At 42.5% G+C, this 22,537-nt stretch overlaps 1 protein-coding gene across 1 annotated transcript in view; it reads left to right on the top strand.

Moving 5' to 3' along the window:
- The first annotated feature begins 934 nt into the window (after positions 1–934).
- Positions 935–22,537, top strand: part of PINX1 (PIN2 (TERF1) interacting telomerase inhibitor 1) — a 69,064-nt gene continuing 47,461 nt past the window's right edge. Inside the window, exons 1-6 of the mRNA XM_071742199.1 lie at positions 935–1,021; positions 10,593–10,702; positions 12,832–12,924; positions 13,648–13,726; positions 17,287–17,376; positions 19,825–19,901. Of these exons, the coding sequence (XP_071598300.1) occupies positions 1,003–1,021; positions 10,593–10,702; positions 12,832–12,924; positions 13,648–13,726; positions 17,287–17,376; positions 19,825–19,901 (468 nt within the window). The 5' untranslated portion in view covers positions 935–1,002. The remainder of the gene's footprint in view (positions 1,022–10,592; positions 10,703–12,831; positions 12,925–13,647; positions 13,727–17,286; positions 17,377–19,824; positions 19,902–22,537) is intronic.

Raw genomic sequence — 22,537 nt, forward strand, 5'->3', positions numbered from 1 at the left:
AGGGAGTTGGAGAGAGTGATGAGGTCTCCCCTGAGCCTCCTCTTCTCCAGCCTCAACACCCCCAGCTCCCTCAGCCCTTCCTCACAGCACTTGTGCTGGATCCCTTCCCAGCCTCCTTGCTCTTCTCTGGACCTGCTCCAGCACCTCAATCTCCTTCCTGAGCTGAGGGCTCACTGCCAGCTTCACCTCACAATCTTTAAAAACCACGAAAAGTATAATAAAAGACTTCATTTCCCCAGGAGGCCTGAAGTTACCCTGACAAAACCACCTGGGCTGCAAGAAGCCGGGATGCTGCCCAAAGCCTGGGAAGCCGTCCCATTGCTCTTCCCCCTTTCTCCTCTCCCCACGACGGGCACAGAGTTCGGAAAAATCCCAGAACATCCAGAACATCCACCTCCTCCCCCCAGGATCCATCCCCACACCCCAGGATCCACCCTAATCCCTCAGGATTTACCCCCACCCCTTGAAACCTCAGCCCCCGAGGCCCCAGGGAGCGCTCCTCAGCCCATTCCCCACTCCAAGAACTCCCTCACACCCACTGCGCCTCTGGGGACCCTGAAACACCCTCTGGGATCTGGGACCCGGGACCCCGAGACCCCGCTCGCAGCGATTTTCACAGCGTTTTTAGCGGCTCCGGGGCATCCCCGACCCTCCCGGAGCGGCCCCGATCCCTGTGGCAACCTGGGGTGCAAGAGCCTTTCTTTTTTTTTGCTCCCATCAAAACTGCCTATTCAATATCCGAGAAGTAAAGCGCTCAACCAACGCACAGAAGACACAAAAATCCCTTTTAAATGTTTGAAGATATTTTTTTCGTGTTTAAATTATCTTTTTTTTTGTTGTTAAAGAGGCCGTTCTCCTCGCTTGCTTTTACAGTTTTAGAGCAGGCAATGATGCTTCTAAATTCCGCGTCTGCTCTTATAAAAGTCCCCAAAAGGGAGGGGGATGTGAGCTTTAGGGCGGTGTTTCCTCACTACGCGCCGCAGAGCGAGAAAGGCCCCCAAGATGGCGATGCTGGCGGAGCGTGAGTGCAGATCCCCGGGGGGAGGAACCATGCCGGAGGCTCCCTCAGAGCGGGGCCGGGCGGGGGGTGAAGGGTTTCTCCTCAGAGCGGGGGCTCGGGGTTCAGAGCGCTCCCCTGAGGGCAGCTCAGGAGCTCGGAGCCATCGCCTCAGAGCGGGGCGAGGAGGGAACCGCGGGCTCTTCCCACCCCGCTCGCTGTTCCCTCCCCAGGGGTCCCGCGGTGGTTGTGGGGGGGGAATTGCGGGGCTCTGATATCCCTCCCTGGAAGGGGAATGGGCGGTGATGTCTTGCACACTCGGTTAGGGAATTTCCCTTCAGGAAAGTGGGGGTGTTGAGGCTGGAGCAGAGGAGGCTGAGAGGAAACCTCCTGGCTCTCTACAGCTTCCTGAAAGGAGGTTGGAGCCAGGGGGATCGGGCTCTGCTCCCAAGTAACAAGCGGTAGGACAAGAGGAAAGGGCCTCGGGTTATGCCAGGAGAAGTTTAAAGTACATGTAAAGAAAAACGTTTTTCACGGAAAGGGTTGTCAGGCCCTGGGATAGTCAGTGGTGGGGTTACCATCCCTGGAAAAATGTAAAAAATATGTAAATGTGGCACTAAGGGACATAGGTCAGTGGTGGGCTTGGTAGCATTAGTTTAAGAGTTGGACTCCATGAGCTTAAATGTCTTTTCCAGCCACAGCTATTTTGTAATTCTTTCAGTCTCTCAGTGCTATTCCTGTCTCAGGGTGTTCGAGAGCAGAGAGCCTCAAACCTTGTGGCTGTGCTGGGGTTCCAGGCAGGACTCAGGGCAGCTGCATTGCTCTTTGAGGCACACCCAGGGTGAGGAGATGAGCTTAGCTCTCCTCTTGCCTCTCCTTGGAGTTCTGTGTCCAGTTCTGGGGTCCCCAACAGGAGATGGGTGTGGAGCAGTTGGAGTGAGTCCAGAGGAGGTCACAGAGATGATCCAAGGGCTGGAGCAGCTCTGCTCTGGAGCCAGGATGAGAGTTGGGGGTGTTCAGCCTAGAGGAGAGAATCATAGAATTAGCTGGGTTGGAAGGGACCTCAGAGATCATCAAGTCCAACCCTTGATCCACTCTCACTGCAGTTCCCAGCCCATGGCACTGAGTGCCACATCCAGGCTCTTTTGAAATATCTCCAGGGATGGAGAATCCACCCCTTCCCTGGGCAGCCCGTTCCAATGTCTGATCACCCTTTCCGTGAAAAAATTCTTTCTAATGTCCAACCTAAACCTCCCCTGGCACAACTTGAGACCTCTTGTGCCCTCTTGTCTTGCTGAGAGTTGCCTGGGAAAAGAGCCCACCCCCCCCCTGGCTCCAACCTCCTTTCAGGGAGTTGGAGAGAGTGATGAGGTCTCCCCTGAGCCTCCTCTTCTCCAGCCTCAACACCCCCAGCTCCCTCAGCCTCTCCTCATAGGATCTGTGCTCGAGTCCCTTCACCAGCCTCCAGGCTCCAGGGAGACCTTAGAGCACCTTCTGGTGCCTGAAGGGGCTCCAGGAAAGCTGGGGAGGGACTTGGGACAAGGGAATGGAAGGACAGGAGGAGGGGAAACAGTTTAAAGCTGAAAAAGGGGAGATTGAGATGAGATCATAGGAATAAATTCTTTAATTTGAGGGTGCTGAGCCCCTGGCCCAGGTTTCCCAGAGAAGCTGTGGCTGCCCCATCCCTGGCAGTGTCTCAGCCCAGGTTGGATGGGGCTTGGAGCACCCTGGGCTGGGGGAGGTGTCCCTGCCCATGCAGGGGGTTGGAACTGGATGAGCTTTAAGGTCCCTTCCAACCCAAACCAGTCTGGGATTCTGGGATTCTTGCCTTCTACTCCAGAATCAGCTGAACTCTCCTCTGGGAAAAGGCAGAGTGGGATGTCAGGGATTTTGGGCAGAGAGGAGCAGTAAATCCACTGCACTCATGGGGAGAACTCAGGCCAATCTCTTGGTTTTAGTCCTTTTGTGTAAGAGTGTTGCTGAGTATATAATTTTGGAAGGTTTTGTTACAGCACCTTCATAATTTCATTTGAACTTTTCCTGCCGTTGGAATCCAAGTGAGTTTCCCCCTTACTTCTTGAGGTGATGGAATCCTTGGGCTCCTTATTTCTTAAGGAATTCATCACAACACTGGGGGACTGAGCTCTTCCTCAGGGAAAACATTTTAATTTAGGAAACAGAACTCTCGGGGGGAAATAAAAACTTCTGCTGCCTCGTCTTCCAAGTTGAAGTTTTGTTCCTGTGATGCAGCCTTGTCCAATAAATATAAAACTGTGAGCACAAAGGTTGGACTGCCCAAATGTGGATTTTTATGTCACTGCACTCAGACTTGAGCACAGGCTGGGGAGGGAGAGGCTGGAGGGCAGAGAGGGACCTGGGGGGAGACATCACCTCAAGGGCTGTGTGGAGTTTGGGGCAGCAGAGTATGGAAAACACCTCAAGGTGGTGGAGAGCACCCAGAGGAGAGCAAGGAGGATGCTGGAGGGTCTGGAAGGGACTTCTGAGGAGCAGCTGAGGACACTTGGATTGTTCAGTTTGGAGAAAAGGAGGCTGAGGGGTGACCTCAGTGCAGTCTGTGGCTTCCTCATGAAGGGAAGAGATGGGATTGGCACCGATTTCTTCACTCCTGTGACCAAGGACAGGACTCAGAAATGGTGAGAAGCCATTTCTGAGTTTTTAGGGGAGGTTTAGGTCAGATACCAGAAAAGGTTTTTCACCCAGAGGGCAGCTGAGCAGTGGAACAGCTCCCCAGGGAAGTGGTGACAGCACCAACCCTGCCTGAGTTCAAGAAGCATTTGGATGATGCTCTCAGGCACATGGGGTGATCCTGGGGGTGCCCTGCACAGGGACAGGAGTTGGACTCCATGATCCTGATGGATGCTCCCTTCCAACTTGGTGTATCCTATAATTTTATCATTCCATGATCACAGATATCATTAGGGGGTTGGATAAGCTTGTGGGTCTCAGGACACATGTAACATGAGGGCACAGTTTGTTTGGTTAACTGCAGAAAAAATGGAATTAAGTATAATTAATATCAATAAATGATAGAAGTGAAAAGACTAATCAGAAAATGTGGCTTCCAGTGAAAAATACAGATGTGAATCAAGGAAAACAAAGTTACAGTTACATGTACAGTTACAGTTACATGTGTAATTTTCTAATTTGTTTTTTAAATACAGACTTTATTGGTGGCACTTTTTTTTTTTTTTTTCAAAATTTCTTCATTATTTTACTTGTTCATGGCACCTTTCAGGAATCATGGAATGGTTTGGTTGTGAAAAGGAGCTTTAAAGGTTACCTCACCCAACCCCCCTGCAGTGAGCAGGGACATCTGCAGCTACATCAGATCACTCAGAGCCTCATCCAACCTGACCTGGAATGTTTCCAGGGATGGGGCAGCTCTCACCTCTCTGCACAACCTGCTTCTGTGTTTTGAGTGTTTTTTAAACATTTCTCAAGTGAAATGTTTGAAAACAAGTCCAGTTCCTGAGAGCCCCATTGCCAGAGTTCATACCTTTGCATCTTCAGCTGCCACGGTACACATGGGAGTTTTTCTTTGAAGCTCCACATCAAGTTCTGAGGATTTTTTTTTTTTAAATTTATCCCCCCCCCAAAAAAAAGTTGCAGGAGGAACTTAATTGGTTTTACTACAGCTGGGAAAGCACCTGGAGGTCAGGGACTTAAAAAGTAATTCCTGAGTGGTGCCCAGTAACAGGACAAGGAGCAAGGAGTGCCAGTTGGAACACAACAAATTCCATCTGTGAGTGGCCAAACACTGGAACAAAGTGCCCAGAGAGGCTGGGGAGATGTTTGGACCCAAACTGGACACAGTCCTGGAGAACCTGCTTAAAGCAGGAGGTCACAGAATCATGGGATGGGTTGGAAGTGACCTTAAAGCTCATCCAGTTCCAACCCCCTCCATGGGCAGGGACACCTCCCCCAGCCCAAGTTTTCTGTAATCTTTTCTCCTCCAAAAGATGAGATCATCTTTTATAAAGATTCATATCATTATATCATCTTTTATCCAGATTTTCTTGATAAATCCTTCCAGCTTTTATGGTGCTGTGAACTAAACTGAGGAAGGAGAAATCTGATCATTCTGTGCTTGTGTGGTGGGAATTTAAAATTTATTGGAGAAATGGCCAAAGATTTATCTTCTAATCCTCTATTTTTCACCCTTTTAAAAATTCTTTTTACTTTCACTTAGCTATAATTAATTGCCTATTGTATTAGTGCTTATCAGGAAAAAAAAAAGCCTATGTTAATGATGGGTTTCATAGCTTCAAATAAAAATAATTTCTGAGTGCAGTATATTTTTTTTCCAAAATTTTTGGAGAAACTTAACCTGTTTATGTCTTTCCATGCTCCATTTCACCACATTTGGACACACAGCAAGCAGGGGGTTGAGCAGACAGGGAACTTCCAGAAATTCAGTTGAACACAGAGTTAGTCTTAGTAGAAGGGTTTTAGTAATTGATTATTTTTTTTAATTGTAAGGTGTCCAAGTGAAGAATTACCCAAAGAACTGATGCTTTTGTCCACTGGGTGGTGCTGCTTGCCCAGAGTTGTGTTACTATCTCTAGTATCATTTGAGCAGCACAGGTTGGGCTTAACTCCTCAGCTCAATTTTTTACCTGGATGTTAATATATTGCTGCTTTTCTTACTCCAGGACATCAACAAAAAAACAGTTCTGATGATTTGTTGGCTAAAGAGCTTTATTTTCTTGTTTGTTTGGAGAAGGGAAATGATTTCAGTGCTGCTGTATGTGGCATGAAGTTGTTCCTGAAAGACTTTTCTAAAGATGTGAGCAAGTTTCTATATTTTTATGTGTTTTTACTTGAAAATAAGTGACCCTGCCAGAAACTTGAGGATTAATCCAATTGTGGTAGTTAAGAAAATTTTAAATTATTGATTTGCAAGTGCTGGATAAAGGGGAAATCTCTTAAAATGTCAACCTGGAGAAATCTCTGTATTATCTCTGTATTATCTCTGTATTATCTCTGTATTATCTCTGTATTATCTCTGTATTATCTCTGTATTATCTCTGTATTATCTCTGTATTATCTCTGTATTATCTCTGTATTATCTCTGTATTAGGTGCCCCTGTGTTCTGTTTACCAGGGTCCTCCTGGGAGTAAAACATCTTCAGGCTTCACTCCAGAGATACTCAGGCAAATGAGTGGAAATTCACCTTTAAAGTGGATTAATTGAACTATTATCAAACAACTTAGTTTGGGAGTTAATTTAAATTATTTCCACTGTGCCCTTGCTGATTCCAGCTTTGTAGGCAGGTTCTGAGGTAGCTCAGGTGGCTTTGCAACCTGAATTTTAAGGGAATTTTAATTGCTTGGGGTTTGCAAAGTCACCACCTGGGGAACAAGTTGTAAGGAGCATAAGTGAAGGTGGAGATACTTAAAATTCTGTTGGACTTCAAAAAAAGGCTTTGAACAGTGAGGTTTGGGTGGCTGAGTGAGGGGAGGTTGATCTTAATCAAGAAATTTGGAACAACTGAAGAAATAGGGTTAAAAAGGAAGCTGCTGCTCAGTTGGGTAGCAAAATCTTGATGAAATTACTTCTTTTTCTTGTCCTTTCTGGTGTTTGTTTCCCTGTCAGCTACAGATAAAAGCAGCAGCCAAGGTGTTCCCTAATTTTTATAGGGCTTGCTGCCAGTTTGGGAGCTTCTGGACAAGCCAAGGGGCAATGGGTGCGAGTTACTCCTGGGGAGATTCCAGTGGAATACAAAAAAAAAGTTTCTTTTTGAATAAAAAAAAAAGAAAAAAAAAAAAGTTTTTCAGTCTGAGGACAGCCAGAGGTTGGAATGATCTCCCAGGGGAAGTGGTGGATTCCCCCACTTTGGAGAGTTTGAAGTCTCAGCTTCATATTATGAGAATCCCATAATATTAGAATAATATCTCATCGTATTAGAAGGGTTGGACCAGAGGATCCTTGAGGTCCCTTCCAACCTGAATATTCTGTGAATATTCTGTGAATTCAGCCCTCCTCTCCTCAAACTGCTCAAAACTTGGGGTCCTTGGAGACATCCTGGGTGAGGGGAGATTCCAAAGCACAGGAATTGTCTCATATTCCTGGGTCAGTGCTTCAAAGAGCTCAATAAATAAGTCAAGGAGCCACTTGGCTGAAGGAGCCAGGGTTTTTTCTTCTCAGTGGGGCAAGAAGGAACCCAGTTTGCTTTGGCTCATTTCAAATCAGAGTCCACAGGGGCACTTCGTGGCTTTCTGTGAGGGCTTGGAGGAGATGCTTCTCTGAAGGCTGGGAAATAAGTTGTTTTCCTGGAGAGAAGTCAGCCAAGCAAGTGCTGTGTCAATTCCTCTCTCAGCACTCACTCATTTAACCAGCTGGAAAATATTTTATTTTATTTTATTTTATTTTATTTTATTTTATTTTATTTTATTTTATTTTATTTTATTTTATTTTATTTTATTTTATTTTATTTTATTTTATTTTATTTTATTTTATTTTATTTTATTTTATTTTATTTTATTTTATTTTATTTTTTTTTATTTTATTTTATTTTATGTTTTTATTTTATTTTATTTTATGTTTTTATTTTATTTTATTTTATGTTTTTATTTTTGGTTTTATTTTATGTTTTTATTTTTGGTTTTATTTTTTGTTTTTTTTTGTTTTATTATTTTTGTTTTATTATTTTTGTTTTACATTTTTTACTTTACTTTTTTACTTTACTTTTTGCTTTACTTTTTTGCTTTACTTTTTTGCTTTACTTTTTTGCTTTACTTTTTTGCTTTACTTTTTTGCTTTACTTTTTTGCTTTACTTTTTTGCTTTACTTTTTTGCTTTACTTTTTTGCTTTACTTTTTTGCTTCACCTTTTTTGCTTCACCTTTTTTGCTTCACCTTTTTTGCTTCACCTTTTTTGCTTCACCTTTTTTGCTTCACCTTTTTTGCTTCACCTTTTTTGCTTCACCTTTTTTGCTTTACTTTTTTGCTTTACTTTTTTGCTTTACTTTTTTGCTTTACTTTTTTGCTTTACTTTTTTGCTTTACTTTTTTGCTTTACTTTTTTGCTTTACTTTTTTGCTTTACTTTTTTGCTTCACCTTTTTTGCTTTACTTTTTTGCTTTACTTTTTTGCTTTACTTTTTTGCTTTACTTTTTTGCTTTACTTTTTTGCTTTACTTTTTTGCTTTACTTTTTTGCTTTACTTTTTTGCTTTACTTTTTTGCTTTACTTTTTTGCTTTACTTTTTTGCTTTACTTTTTTGCTTTACTTTTTTGCTTTACTTTTTTGCTTTACTTTTTTGCTTTACTTTTTTGCTTTACTTTTTTGCTTTACTTTTTTGCTTTACTTTTTTGCTTTACTTTTTTGCTTTACTTTTTTGCTTTACTTTTTTGCTTTACTTTTTTGCTTTACTTTTTTGCTTTACTTTTTTGCTTTACTTTTTTGCTTTACTTTTTTGCTTTACTTTTTTGCTTTACTTTTTTGCTTTACTTTTTTGCTTTAGTTTTTTGCTTTAGTTTTTTGCTTTAGTTTTTTGCTTTAGTTTTTTGCTTTAGTTTTTTGCTTTAGTTTTTTGCTTTAGTTTTTTGCTTTAGTTTTTTGCTTTAGTTTTTTGCTTTAGTTTTTTGCTTTAGTTTTTTGCTTTAGTTTTTTGCTTTAGTTTTTTGCTTTAGTTTTTTGCTTTAGTTTTTTGCTTTAGTTTTTTGCTTTAGTTTTTTGCTTCACGTTTTTTGCTTCACGTTTTTTGCTTCACGTTTTTTGCTTCACGTTTTTTGCTTTAGTTTTTTGCTTTAGTTTTTTGCTTTAGTTTTTTGCTTTAGTTTTTTGCTTCACGTTTTTTGCTTCACGTTTTTTGCTTCACGTTTTTTGCTTCACATTTTTTGCTTCACGTTTTCTATTTTATTTTATTATTTATTTATTTTAGGGATTTTGGGGGGGTTTTACTAATTTCTTTATCAGAAGTTTCATGGGGTTGCCATGTTTGGAGCTTCAGAGCTTTGGAAGAGTGTCTAAAAAACAAAACAAAAAAAAACCCAAAACCCACCACCATGGGTTCTGTGGCAGCATTAGGATTTCTTTTAAGAACACAACAAAACTGGGCAAGAAAAAGGAACCCAACATCCCTGTTTTAGTCTGTTCCCCTCGCCCAAATCCCAAGTGTTTCATTTTAGGACAAGCTGACTTCCTGATCCTGTTGAAAGCTCCTCAGTGGACTTGGCTTCTCCCGGACTTTGGGTTCCTGGGTCAGTTTGGATCCCCCGTTTCCCACCACGTTTAATGCAGTTTGTAACCTTCCTGTCTCCCATTCTTTATTTGTCTTGTTTATTTAGATTGTCTTCCTGATTATGTTTCAGGTGCACACTTGGAAGGGGCTGCTTGACTGGGCTGGCTTTTCTTCCTTGTTTTCCATCAGATTTATCCCTGATGCTGGAGGCAAACTCAGGGATGTGGCCCTGGGGGACTGCAGTTTCTTCAGTAGTTTGCACAGAGCCTTGAATTCCCTTTTGGATTTCTTAGCACCTGCACTCGTTTCCAGTGACTTTTCAGTCTCCAAAGAAAGCATTTTATAGGAAATCCCAAAAATCCCACCAGGTTGTCTTCTGGAATTCAGTTTCTCTGGTGACTTAGGTTTGATTTTTGACTTGGTAAATATTAAAACTTTTCTGTGCTGGTTAAAAGGAAGACTGGCCAGTGGGTATTGTCCAGAACTGGGAATATTGTGTCCAGTTTGGGGCTCCCCAGTTCAAGAGAGACAGGGATCTACTGGAGAGAGTCCAAGGGAGAGCTGTGAGGATGATGAAGGGACTTGAGCATCTCTGCTGGGAAGAGAGACTGAGACCTAAGAAAAGCCTTGAGAAAAGAAGGCTGAGAGGGGATCTTAGAAAGAAAGAAACAAAAAAAATTAAAATATATATATATATATCTGAGGGTTGGGTGTCAGGAGGAAGTGGCCAATCCCTTTTTGGGGGTGCCCAGGAACAGGACAAGGAATAATGGGTTGGAGCTGGAACAGAGGAAGTTCCAGCTCAAGCTGAGGAGAAACTTGTGGAGTGTGAGGGTGAGGGAGCCCTGGCCCAGGCTGCCCAGAGAGGTTGTGGAGTCTCCTTCTCTGGAGCCTTTCCAAACCCCCCTGGATGTGTTCTGTGTGTCCTGCCCTGGGGGATCCTGCTGGGGCAGGGGGGTTGGACTGGATCAGCTCTAAAGGTCCCTTCCAACCCCTGAAATTCCACGATTCTGTTAAAACCAGCACTGTAGGCTCATCCCCTGTAACTTTCATGTTGAAACTTACCAAGTAGGAATATAGTCCTGGACACCCAAGTGGTAATCCTTAAGCCTTCCCTGAGCTGCAGCCCTTCCTTAGGAATGACAACTTCCATAGCAATTTTATTTTCTCATTCTTTGCGTTAATAATTAAATTTTTCACTGGACTTTTTTGCAATGGAAGCTTTTGGAAAATTAAACTCCCTGAACATGTTTGCTGTGGTCCAGGTTCTGTTTGGTTTTTGTTATTGCAATGAAAAGCTTTTCTCGAGTTGATAAAAAGAACATATAAAGAAATATAAAAGAAGTATAAGGGAAATATAAAGTTGTTTGAATTTTTCCTTCCTGCTGCAGCCCGTAGAAAGCAGAAGTGGTCTGTGGATCCACGGAATAGTGCTTGGAGTAAAGATGAATCTAAATTTGGCCAGAAGATGCTGGAAAAGATGGGCTGGTCCAAAGGAAAGGTATGACCTAAAAGAAGAATTGTGTAGCTGGAAGGTGGAAGACTGCTGGGGGATTCTTGGTGTTTAAAAGTGCCATGTTTTTTCTTTTTTTTTTAATTCTTTTTGTGGAGAGAATCTGGGCAGTGTTTTGTTTCTGGAGGTTGTCACAAAGGTGCTTGGTTGCTCATGCCTGTTCTGCTCTCCAGGTTTTCTCCCCTTTCTTTGACAAGGGAAAGAGGAGGAGTTGGCACCTTAAATCAGGTGATGGTTAAAGGCTTTAAGGTGCCTTTATGCCCTCACTGAAGCAACTCCAGGCTTTGCTTTAACCTTTTTTAATCTTTAACCTTTTTAAAGGTTGCTTCTCATCTGTTCCTCACATGGCTAAAAAGCAGAGATCTGGGGGCTGTATGCACATCAGCATCTTAAGTAAAACAAAGGCACATAGATCTCCCACCACAACTCACTGAATTCTTCTAGATTTCTTCTCCCAGGCTTTTTTTGGAGAAAGGAATGAAATTAGGATCATTCCTGAATTCTGTGATTGCATTTAAACTCAAAAAAATTATCCTGCTCTTGGATTTCTCAGTGTAGCCTTCTGTTACCTCAGTTTTCTTATAATTAGCACATAGAAATCTGGCTTCTTATTGTTTCATAAGCAGTGATACCTGATTCCAAAGCTGCTGAAGTCAAGAAACTGGCATTGGTTTCACTAGAAACCAGACTGTTAAAAAGTACAAAGCTCAAACACTTTCTTTTTATGTTAATTGTGTGCATAGGTGTTTTATGTGTGTAAGATTAAAATAGATGAGGAAACCAGAGTTGGAAAAAAAGCTGTTAAATGTTCTGGTTGTATTTTCCAGCTTCTCTGACTGCAGGTAACTCCTTAGCTGTTAAAATATGGAAGTGAAAGGAAGGCCATGGGTTGTTTTTATCTGTGATCCCCCCTCATCTTCCCAGCATTTCCTACTTGGGATCTTCCTTTACAACAGTTACAGCTGTACAAGAAGGATTTATATCTCCATTCCACTATGAACTCAGACAAATGGAACCTTAACTTGATCAAATTAATGGGGAAAAGCCCATTTGTGCAGCAAAATGAAGCTGCTTACACTGCTCCTGCTATCAGTTGTATTGGAATTGGGTCACAGCAGGGTGTGTAGCCAACTGTCCTGCTTCTGTCCAGACTTTTTGGTTAGCAGGAGTTTCAAGGTGAACTTTCCACCCAGCTGACCAAATAAACACTGCTGGAATCCTAAGAGCCAACAGCCTTTTCCAAATATGCCTCATTGCTTCAAATATGAGCTGTGCCCAGGATCTATCCACAGGGTTTCTCCCCACTGCTCCACCACATACATGGTTCTTAAAACCCCACACTGAGCTGGTGATTTATTACTGGTGACAGATTAGGGAAAAAGCAAGTAGATACCTATATAAGGTTTTAAACCAAATGCTCAGTCTTCTTTTTCTCCTGATCATCCAGCTAAGGAAGAGAATAGTGGGCTGAAATATATTTTCCCAGACTTGAATGAGTGTATTTTTAGGGTAGACAAACCTGACTCTTGTTTGCTCCAATGTCTTCATCAGCTTCTTAGTGTGAGATGGAAGAAGTTGTGCATATCCTGCTAGCTCCAGCCTGACTCTTCCCTTCTTCCTTCCCCCTCTGTAATTTTTTTCTGTGCTCTGCATTCTCTGTGGCATCTGTCTCATGGAATCACAGAATATTCCAAGTTGGAAGGGACCCCTCAGGATCATCAAGTCTTAACTCCTGTCCCTTACTCAGCTGCCTTCCCAGTGAAGGAGGTATTTTTCATGAGAGGCATGTTCTTGTGTCTTGTTTTGAAATTGTAAACACTTAGGGCTTGCCTAGGAATGTCAGGTGGCCTCCTGATTAATCACCCAGCTACTTAATGTTGTTGCTATTTTAGTGTTAATAATACTTTGCTGGAGGCTTAAGTAGTAAATTTAAAAAAAAATTAGTACCTCATGTGTACTAATGCCTGGAAATTAATTCAGTTAAGGCAAGCAAATAAATAGTAAGTTGTGGTTTCTTGCTCTTTTTCATTGCAAACTGTCTTACAGTACAAAAGCTCCAGTTGCTTGGTCACTGCTGAAAAATCCTTACATTTTTTTACCCTTAAATCCTCCTTTAGGGTCTTGGGGCTCAGGAACAAGGAAATACAGAACACATCAAGGTTCAGGTGAAAAACAACACACTGGGGTTAGGAGCAACCATCAATAATGAGGTGAGCACTAGATCCAGGTAAGGAAATGGCTCTCATTTCAGCTTCAGGACAGTCTTTGGGATGGTATTTTACCAAAATCTGTGGTCACATCTGGTGGCAGCATGTACCTACACAAATGCCTCTGCAGAAACTTAGCAGGAGTTTGGTTCTGCTTTGTTGGGTGTTCTAGGAGTAAGAACTTGCTTGGAGAGGTCACAGTGAATTCTGGGAGCAGATTATTCAGAGTTTTGCTTTTGCTTCCAGGTAAATCACTGAAATATTTACTCTCTCCCCATGTCTTCTGCCCTGCTTAGCTTTATGCCTCCTGTCCCTCTTCCTGACACAGTCACCTTTGGCTGGAGTTCAGATACAGCAGCAGAGCACAACATGGCCCTAAAGATGCTTCTCTCATAATCAACATCATTAGTAACTCTCTTGATGGGGAAAAAAAAAAAATTCCTGCCTACTTTTGAAAACCTCTCCTGTAGATGGGGGGGACACAGAGCCAACAGCAGCTCAGTGTTGCTTAAGGACTTCTAAACCCAACCCTTATCATTTTTGCACATCAGAGTGACTGTGGTGAGCTCTTGTCAGCATTGCCCCCTGTGGAGCTTCTGAGGGTCCCTCCCACCAACAGAGATTGGGCATATATAAAATTAAAGTACTTCACAGAATGGAGAGTCTGTGTTTTGCCTCTCTTAGTGCTGAAAACTTGCTCTGTATTCATGTGGGTGACATTTACAGGACAACTGGATTGCTCATCAGGATGACTTCAACCAGCTTCTGGCTCAGCTGAATGATTGTCATGGACAGGGTGAAACAGGTAGGTTCATGCTTTGCTCAGCTTAGCAGAGTTTCCCTTCTTTGTTTACCAAGGCTGCCTTGACTGCTGCCCAGTCCTTTGGGCTGCTGATTGTCTTCTTGCTGAAGCTGACAACTCCTCCCTTTTCCCTTTCTTCCCCAAAATCAGCAGGAGCCAAGGGAGGTGTTGCCATCTGACCCTGCACAAGTTTTGTCTGCTTGGACATATAGATCTTGATGGACTGGTTTTCCTCTCAGGCCTCTGTGAAATGCTTTTTTTGGGGAATGCAAGCATAACATTTAGAACTTGTTTATTTTATCCAGGACCACAACCTGAGGGACATTTTTTTGGGATGTACAAAAGCACCACTTGTTTCTTCATAAAGCAACCAGAGCCAGTGTGAAGGTTGACAACACAATCATCCACCACTGCAATCCATTTGCCTTTCTTTTACTAATGAACTGTCACTTCCATGCTCTGGTGATCCCTTAAATACCTGCTTTTCCTGTCCTCAGAGAGCTGCTGCTAAGTTTTGTCTCAAGAGTTATCTCTGGTTGGAGCATGGTATAAAGTGATTTGTGTAGCCCTGATGTAGGACACACAAGTGGGGAAACTCCACAGCTTTCCCAAAAGGGCTATTTATAAAGTTTTTTAATTTTTAAGGGCTTTGTCTAGTTTGATTTGTAAAAAATGAAGCTATGCTGAACTGGTGGGTGTGAGCTTACAGAGAGAATTGTACATTCCAAGTGGTTTAGTTAGACTGGCTTGTCTGTCCAGTTTAAAATCTACTCATGGATCTAAACACTTCTCAGTGCAGTGTTGTTAAACTGAGGGCTTCTGCTAGGACACAGCAGCCTCTCCACCTGCTGCTAGTGACAGAATTGCCAGCTTAGTAAATTTAACAACTGTTCATTCATCCTCAACAGCTGAGCACAGAAGGATTTCTAGGAGAGGAAAGGTAGAAAGAGGAGGAAAATCAGATAGCAAGGATCAGACTTGATTTCTGCTCCTTGCAAACCAGCAGTCAAATTCTGAAGCTGATGCAGTATTTTAATTCCTGTGTAAGTTATTCTTGTGCACTGGAGCCCTCGTTGTGGTCTGAGGCCAAAGAGTGCAGGGTTCTGTAGCTGAAGTCCTCGAGAGGTTGATCAGCATATCATGGGGAAATTCCAGAAGTTCCTTTCTACCTTTATAACTAAATCCTCCCCAAGTTCCAACTTGAGTCCTGGGAAGCTCAGTTAGGTGTAACTGGTGGGAAACCTGCAAGCTGATGAGCAGAGAGCTGAAATGACTTGCCCAGGGACACAGTGAGTCAGCACAGAGGCAGGTCCATTGAGCAAGGCTGTCTTGTTCCTAAATCTGTGTAGTTATTCCCTGGATCATCTGTACTTGATCTTTTCAGGAGCTGGGACAAAACTTTTCAATCACTCAGGACCCATTTGAGCTCCTGTTGAAAACTCCTGGTCAGTGCCACCTTGGGTGATTTTTGCAGACTTCAAGCATTGCTCTGCAACTTGGTTTTGTGGCAGTTGTTGAAGCTGGCAGAACTCATGCAGATCACTCTGCAGCTGTGCTACAGGATCAAGTGTTACATTATTGGCCATCATCCAGACTCAAATTGCATTAAAAGTCAGCTGAAAAACTTCATTGTTCTTAAAGAAGTGGTGGAGTTGCCAGAGTTGCTTTGCAATTAAAGGTTGGGAAGGAAGGGCCCCTTGGTATGCCAACATTCAAATACCCTTGATCTACATAGTTTTAGCTTTCTTCTGCTTTTTTGCTTATTTTTTTTCATAGCTGAACACCTAAAGAGGAGTTCTGATTCCTGTCTCTTACTGCAGTACTAAGGGATGATGAGTGTGACCCCTTTTCCATTCATAAAATGAAGCAGCATCATGCTGGCTGGGTCTGTATCATGCTTTGGAATATTCATCTCTGTCAGATTTGCTGTGGAAGTGACACGTGGCTTTATTGCTAATACTAAATTGCTTTAAAAAGCACATTAATATTCCTGCAGTGCTTGCTCAGAGGATTTACCAGTATATACCTACAAGTTTAGACCAAGTGCCAGCACGTTTCAGCAGCTGAAATTCCTCCTTTAGGGCACAAGGCGGTGCTGCTGCCCCTTTTGCTGTAAGAATGAAGAGGAGGAAACCCTCTGGAAATCCTTTGCAGTGTTGTGTTCCCCTTGGTCCAAGGGGACTGGAGAGCAGACTCAAAGAGCTTTATCTCTGGTTAGGATGTTTTAGTTGTGATGCTTGTTTTCCCCATAGACTCTTTTTAATAAAAAGATTTTCAAGTTGACTGCAAACTCTGTTTAGGACTGGGTTTGTTAGTCCTTCCCCTTCTTGTTAGAGCTTAGTGTGTAGAAGAGGAGTAAATCTCAGAGTAGAGAGGAAGATAAGAGTATGGGTAGTTATCAGACTGCTTTCTGGTAGTCAGTTCTCTCACTGCAGGCTGCAGATTTCATTTTTAGGTCAATGACTCTATCCAGGGGTCAGTTCCTATCAAGCTGCTGTAATTCCAATATCAGAAAAGCTTGGTCTGGGGAGCTTTCAGGGGTGGGATCATGTGAAAAAGGTGACTCAGGTTGGTCCTCAGGCTATGGGTTGATTTCCCTACCCATCTGTTGCCACTGGGAGGAAAAAAAAAAAAAAAAAATCTCACCAGAGTAGCTTTTTCTAGGGTTACAGAGTACAGAATCTTGTGGTGCCTGTTTCTTTTCAGGACAGGACTAATAAAGTCTGGACAGCAGGTTGACTCCTTCTGAAAATTTCTTGTAAATTAACAGGCTCTCTGGATGTAAAGGGTATGTCTGTACCAGCAAAATATCCTGCAACAGCACAGGAATTTGATATCTCTACTGTTAAATATTTAGACTATTCTTTCACCTGGTTTTGACCTGCACAAACTAATCTTCTCCCAAACAACTCCTGAGTGAATCTGGGACTTAGCCAACTCCAGAGCTCATTCCCAGTGGACAGTTTAGCTGCAGCCCCTCTTCTAGGAGAATTAAATAATATGGATGTGGCAGTTTATTCTAGCTGGCCTCAGGGTCAGAAAAAAACTCTGCCACCACTTTAATTTCCTTGCACAGATGTATCAGGCTGTGTCCAGATAGAGGCACTTTGTGTAGCATTAGAAGTGGAAATCCTGGCTGTGATTTAATTTTTTCTCTCTTTTCTTTCTACCCAGTCAGGTTCAGCATTTTAGTTTGTACTCTTTCATGCATCTTTCTCAGACTCTGGCACTGGAGATATTTTGTAACAGCACAATAAATCCTTTCTTAAAGTAGAAATGGTGTTAAGTGAGACTTTGCCTTTGACCTGGAGTACTCATATCTGCCTGTGCAAATTGTGTCAGATTGGAAATGGGAAAGGAAAGGGATGTGGCATAAAAAAAGTCAAGCAGTAACATGTCTCAGACAAAACTTACCATGCTGCCTTTTAATATATTGTGATATATTGTTGAGGTTTGGTTTTGAGAGGGAAAGTTAAATACACTCATGTTTGAATGTGGTGGGTAGAGTGCCTCTAATAGGGTGGAACCTGTTTAGTTTTCTTTTTTTTTTTTTTTTTCCTTAGAGTCCCCAGTGAATAATCAGAAGACCTTCAGTCTAGAAGAAAAATCCAAATCTTCCAAGAAACGTGTCCACTATATGAAGTTTGCAAAAGGTAAGAGGAGTTTTGTTGTTTCATAAGCTCTAGCCAAGATTAGGGGGAAAAAAAACCCCACAAACCAAACGTGTCAAGGTGATTTGTTGCCTTCTGGGGTCTAAGTGTGCCAAGTAAGATCTCAGTTTAGAAATACCCCCTGCAGCAACTTACTTAAAGCTATAATATACTGTTCTTCTTAATTTTGAACAATTTTGGATGACTTTAGGCTGATATTGTTGAATAAAGCAGTTTCTCTCTGAAGGAACCACGAGCTGAATAAAGGAGCAGTGAATATTCTGAATGATCTGTGCGTGGGCAGGGGATTGGAGGGGGAGGCAAAGATGCTCACAGAGTTCCTTGAGCACCACAAGTATCCTCTGCAATCTCCAGTAACCCTTGCTAAGAGATCATGTGGATAAGATCAGTGATCAGATTAAACCTGAATGCAGGAAGAGGAAAGCCCTCTTAGATCTATCTGGTGCTTTACTGGACAAATGAGGACAGCGGTTGGTGGCCAGAAAAACTCTTCTCAAGAACTCATGGAGTTTGGTAGTTTCTTTCTTGGAGCAGTGACATTATTTCAGCCATCCCTGGTGTGGGCTTCTGAGCACTGGTCAATCCCTTGTTGTATTCCCTGTTGCTTGTGTCCCCCAGTCAGCCTCATGCACATGGTGTGGGCATACAAGTGTGGATCAGTCTCCATATACAGCTCATTTATTGGCCTTATGGCTCTGTGGGATGTTTTCTAACAACAGATAACTATTCTAAATAAAAAGTCAGTGGTGTCTGATTAGAGGCCCAATTCTGGTATCAGGACTTGGGTTTTCTGATCAAATAATTCATCTTAGAAGTCAACATGGCTCTTCCACTTTTAAACAAATTGTTTCAAGGCTTACAAGTCCAGAAGCCATGATATAGTAGCAAAAAGGATTTCTTTGGATTTGAATTTGACCTTTTAATATAGAGGGAAAAGAAGTGTCTTTTGAGCATGTAAAATACAAGCAAGGCTTTCATGTTAATAATCCATAATTGTTTGGCTGCAGTGTTTCTGTGAAGCAGACCCCTGCTTGATTGAACCCTCTGTGGTCTGCAACAGGGAAATTGCCCTTTTTTTCAAGGAAAGAGGAAAAGTTATTTGAGAAAGGCTAATGTTGTTGTGTCCCTTGTTGTTAAAAGTCCAGTCCTGCTTCCTTTTAGACTAAACAAGACGAGCTCACACAAAAGCTGGAGAAGGGAGCAGCAAGGACAGAAAATGCAGCTTCCGTTTCTTGGGGTGTTTTGTGGCCTCACTGCTGGAGGAACATGGGCACCACACATAGCCTTAGCAGCCACGTTTGGATTGAGGAAATACACACCAAGATGAGATTAAGACAGTGATTTCAGCTGCTTTTCTAGTAGCTGTTCCACTGTGATGCTGGAAAAGATTTGGACCATCAGCTGAGGTTTTTTGTTTTTTTTTTGTTGGAGAATGCAAAACGAGGAGGAGGACACATTTGAAGTGGGGTGAAGGCATGGAAAGAAAGCTTAGAGTGAGAGGAGGAGCACCAGGAATGGAGGAGTAGGTCTCATGTTTCAAGCTTTGGCCAAGTTAAAGCTGGAAACAGCCACCAACCTCAGCCAGCTTCCATAGGCTGCCCAGTGAGATACCAGAAAGTTGGGTAGCACTTTCTCCTGTATGTTGATGTGTCTGCCTACCCACTGAGGGCAGATCCTGAAAAGAAAAAACAGATGGAATAGTCAGATTTTTATTAATTTTTTTTTGTCCCTTACAAGTGCTTAGTTTTATTTTGAGCTATGTGATTTTGGAATCATTCAAGTAGAGCAGGAACTCAGTAAACCCCTAATAAGTTGACTTTTCACTGTCTTTTTTTCAAAAAGAATTTTCTGAGACAATCTGTGGACAAATCATAAAGGCTTCTGCTTTGTGGAATTGTCTAAACTTTTGCCAACATCTCAGAATATCACACTGCACCCTTTTTTTTCCCCTTCCCTGCTCCATGTCTGATTTTCATCCAGCCACACAGCAGTCAGGTGGGAATAATGGTCCTACAGGAACTGAGAGAAATCTTTGCTTCACTCTTGAAATTGTTTTAAGTTGAAATAGCCCAGTGTGTTGCAGAGATGGAGGTTTTGCTTTTCAGAAGCAACTTCAGGAATCAAAAGCCTCCACTGAGGAGAGGTGGATTATTTTTTTTTTTCCCCACTTTACAGAGAATCTTTAATCCCCTCACTTTGTTAGAGATGGGGAATTCTTGTGATAACCCCAAGATGTGCAGCTTCTCCTAGAATTTTCCTTGTGTGCAGGTAGTTGCAACTTTTCTTACCCTTTTAGCATAGTGCAGATTGTTTGCTTCATCTAACTATGACAATTGCATTATCAGGTGGGGGGAAACAACCTATTGTTACCACAGTGACCAGATGTGAAGATTTTGGTGGGTTTTTTTCCCCTCTTTTTACCCCTTTCAGGTAAAGATCTGTCCTTAAGAAGTGCAGATGATCTCTCCTGCATATTTGGGAAGCGACAGAAGAGTCTGAAGGCACAGGTAAACAAAGAGGCTTCACCTTTCTCTTGTTCCCTGACATTTTGTCCCTTTTAACAAAACCATATTTAAATGTCTTTCTGCTGCTGAGCTTACCACTTGCCCATCAAAAGCCAAGGGGTCATCTGCCTGGGAAACTCCTGTTGCTCCAACCTGAGGGCTGCAGGTGGAGGAGCTGTTAGAAAACAAGAGTGAATTTTATACTGATTTTGATGAATCACTGTGATGTAAGGGCTGTGAGGTTAGGAATCTCCATTTCCTGACTTTACTCTTGTTAAGCAACATGCATCACAAAGGAAATCAGTTTGATTTCAACTGAAAGTTCCATGAATCTCCAGAAGAAAATCTTGACACTGAGCAGCAACTGGGCAAGCTCAGCAAGCTGCCTTTGTTTTTGACAAGAACTGGGGAAGGCTGAACAGCTGCAGAGCCTTGTTCATCTTTGAACACAGGCTTCAAAGATGGCTCAAACCCTGATAAATATTTAATGCACAGACTTTTCTCCAACTTTGTGTAATGAGATCCAGGTTTGTGCATTTATTTTATTTTATTTTTGTAGTCAGTGGCATTTTCCACTTGCAGAGACTAGATCAGTATGTAAAATGACAGATGTACACTGCAACATGACTAATGGCTCCAGAAGAATTCTTTGGAAAAGACAATCATAGAAAGGGCTGAGGATCTTAGAAATCATCTAATTCAACATCCTTGCCATGGGCAGGGATGCTTCTCATCTAGACAAGGTTGTTCAAAGCCTGGTCCAACCTGGCCTTGAAATAACACCTGAAAAAGCATTAATTAATACATTGCAAGTATTGCCCTGTTGGTTCAAGGGTCTCTGGAGTCTCTTGTAGTTAGAAAGTATGATGGGGCTGAAATGAAATGGAAATTTCTAAAATACCCTGGATTTGTCATTTTGTTCACTGTGCAGTACTCTTGAAAATTATTCTGTAACTTCACTCAAGGCCATGATGAAGTTTGGGAGGAGAGGAATAGGGGGAAGAATGTGCTAGGAGATCATGGGTAGAGCTGTGTAAATGTGAGGCAGAATGGCAAGGGAGCTTGTGAAGAACAAATAGGGTTTCACTGGGGATTCTTCACTGGAAAAAACTGGCTGTAAAATATACTTCAGTGGAGTGTCTTGAATTAAAGAGTTTGAAGGATTTGTTCTTGCCATTGTGTGTTTATAATTTTAGTGAATCTGCTGTAGGCTTTAAAGTTATTGGTAGGAGAGAGAAAAATGTCAAATCTGTTTTCTGAGTTCTGCTCTCTAAACTACAAAAATACAGTTGGTTGAACTGGGAAGTTAGAAAAAATTTAAATGAATAAAGAACTGTCCTGTCTTGTGTGACACTGAAAAACAGTGTGAACCTTTGTTTCAAGTCAAATGGTTTGGCTTGAAAGGTAAGAGCTTGGGAGGAGGCCATCAGCCTCAATGAGCCCATCTTAGCTTGGACTTGAAATAAGCATTTGAGGACTTCAAGTCCAAGAAGTCTCTCACAGGTCTCAAAGGTTTTAGGTAAGGTTGCACCATCAAATCCCCCTTGATTAAAGCTTCCCATCAGCTAAATATGCCATGGATCTCCTTCTCAGCTCCCTTGCTGTCAGATCAGTACAAAGCAAAAAAAAAAACTGGGATTGAATGCAAATCAACACAGCAACAGTTGAGGGAGTAGATTTTGCCCACCCAGGAACTGTCCCACATGATTTCTCTTGTTTCCTCTCTATGTCTTTCAAAACTGAAAGTAAGTTTGGAAAGTGCTTTTTGCTTCTTCAGGGCCTGAATCCAGTGGGGTGTTTGTTAGTTTATTGATAAACTTAATGTTGTTTGCAGTTGTGGCTGCTTGCAAGGGCTCTGTGAAGTCTGTGCACACTTTTTGCTAATCCCTTGAGCAATGCAGCAGTTGGTTGGTGGCTGCTGTGCAGGTTTCCTTTTTCCCCCTCACTGAACACTGAGCTATTGGGTCAAGGTTCTGGCAAAAAGTCACAGACTGTTCCTTCTTAAGCACCCAGATTTCCCCATCCAAATACAGGCAGGAGGTAATGTCATTTGGAGCTGCATTGTCCTCTTCTGGCCACTGTCTGCTGCTAAGCAGCCACAGGGAAAGCCAGAGGCAGCATAATTGTTCTATTTCTTTTTTTATTTTTTTGCCTCCCTCTCCATTTCTTCATGGATCAGAGATCTGTGGAGTTTGCACAGAGCAAAAAATGCATTGCTCAGGTTCTCCAGCTCTCAGCAATTTCATTTCATTGCACCCATGAACTCTCATGATCCTTTCCCATCACGTTCCAGAGCTTGGTCCTTAAGGTGGCATAAATGAAACTGCTCCATGAGGATTTGCAGTACTGTTCCCTGGGTCTCTTTGCTTTGTTTTGAACTCCCTAGGCTCTGGATATTTCCCTTATGGAGCAGAGGGTGCACTACAGGAGCAGGAAAGTTCTGTCATTTTCCTGAAGTGAGTTGTTCATATCTGTTTCTGTGGTGAGATAATGTAGAGGAGTCCTGGTGTCCATCAGAGCCCTGGGTTATCCCTTCAAGCTGTGGTAGGCTGCAGACTCTAATTGCAGATCCTAATTGCAGCTCCTGCAAACCAGGAGTAGCAGTTGTGTGGTGTTGTCCCTCTTCACAGTAGATGAGG

This window comes from Heliangelus exortis, chromosome 3 (genome assembly GCF_036169615.1).
Source record: "Heliangelus exortis chromosome 3, bHelExo1.hap1, whole genome shotgun sequence".
In the NCBI taxonomy this organism is placed as follows: domain Eukaryota; kingdom Metazoa; phylum Chordata; class Aves; order Apodiformes; family Trochilidae; genus Heliangelus; species Heliangelus exortis.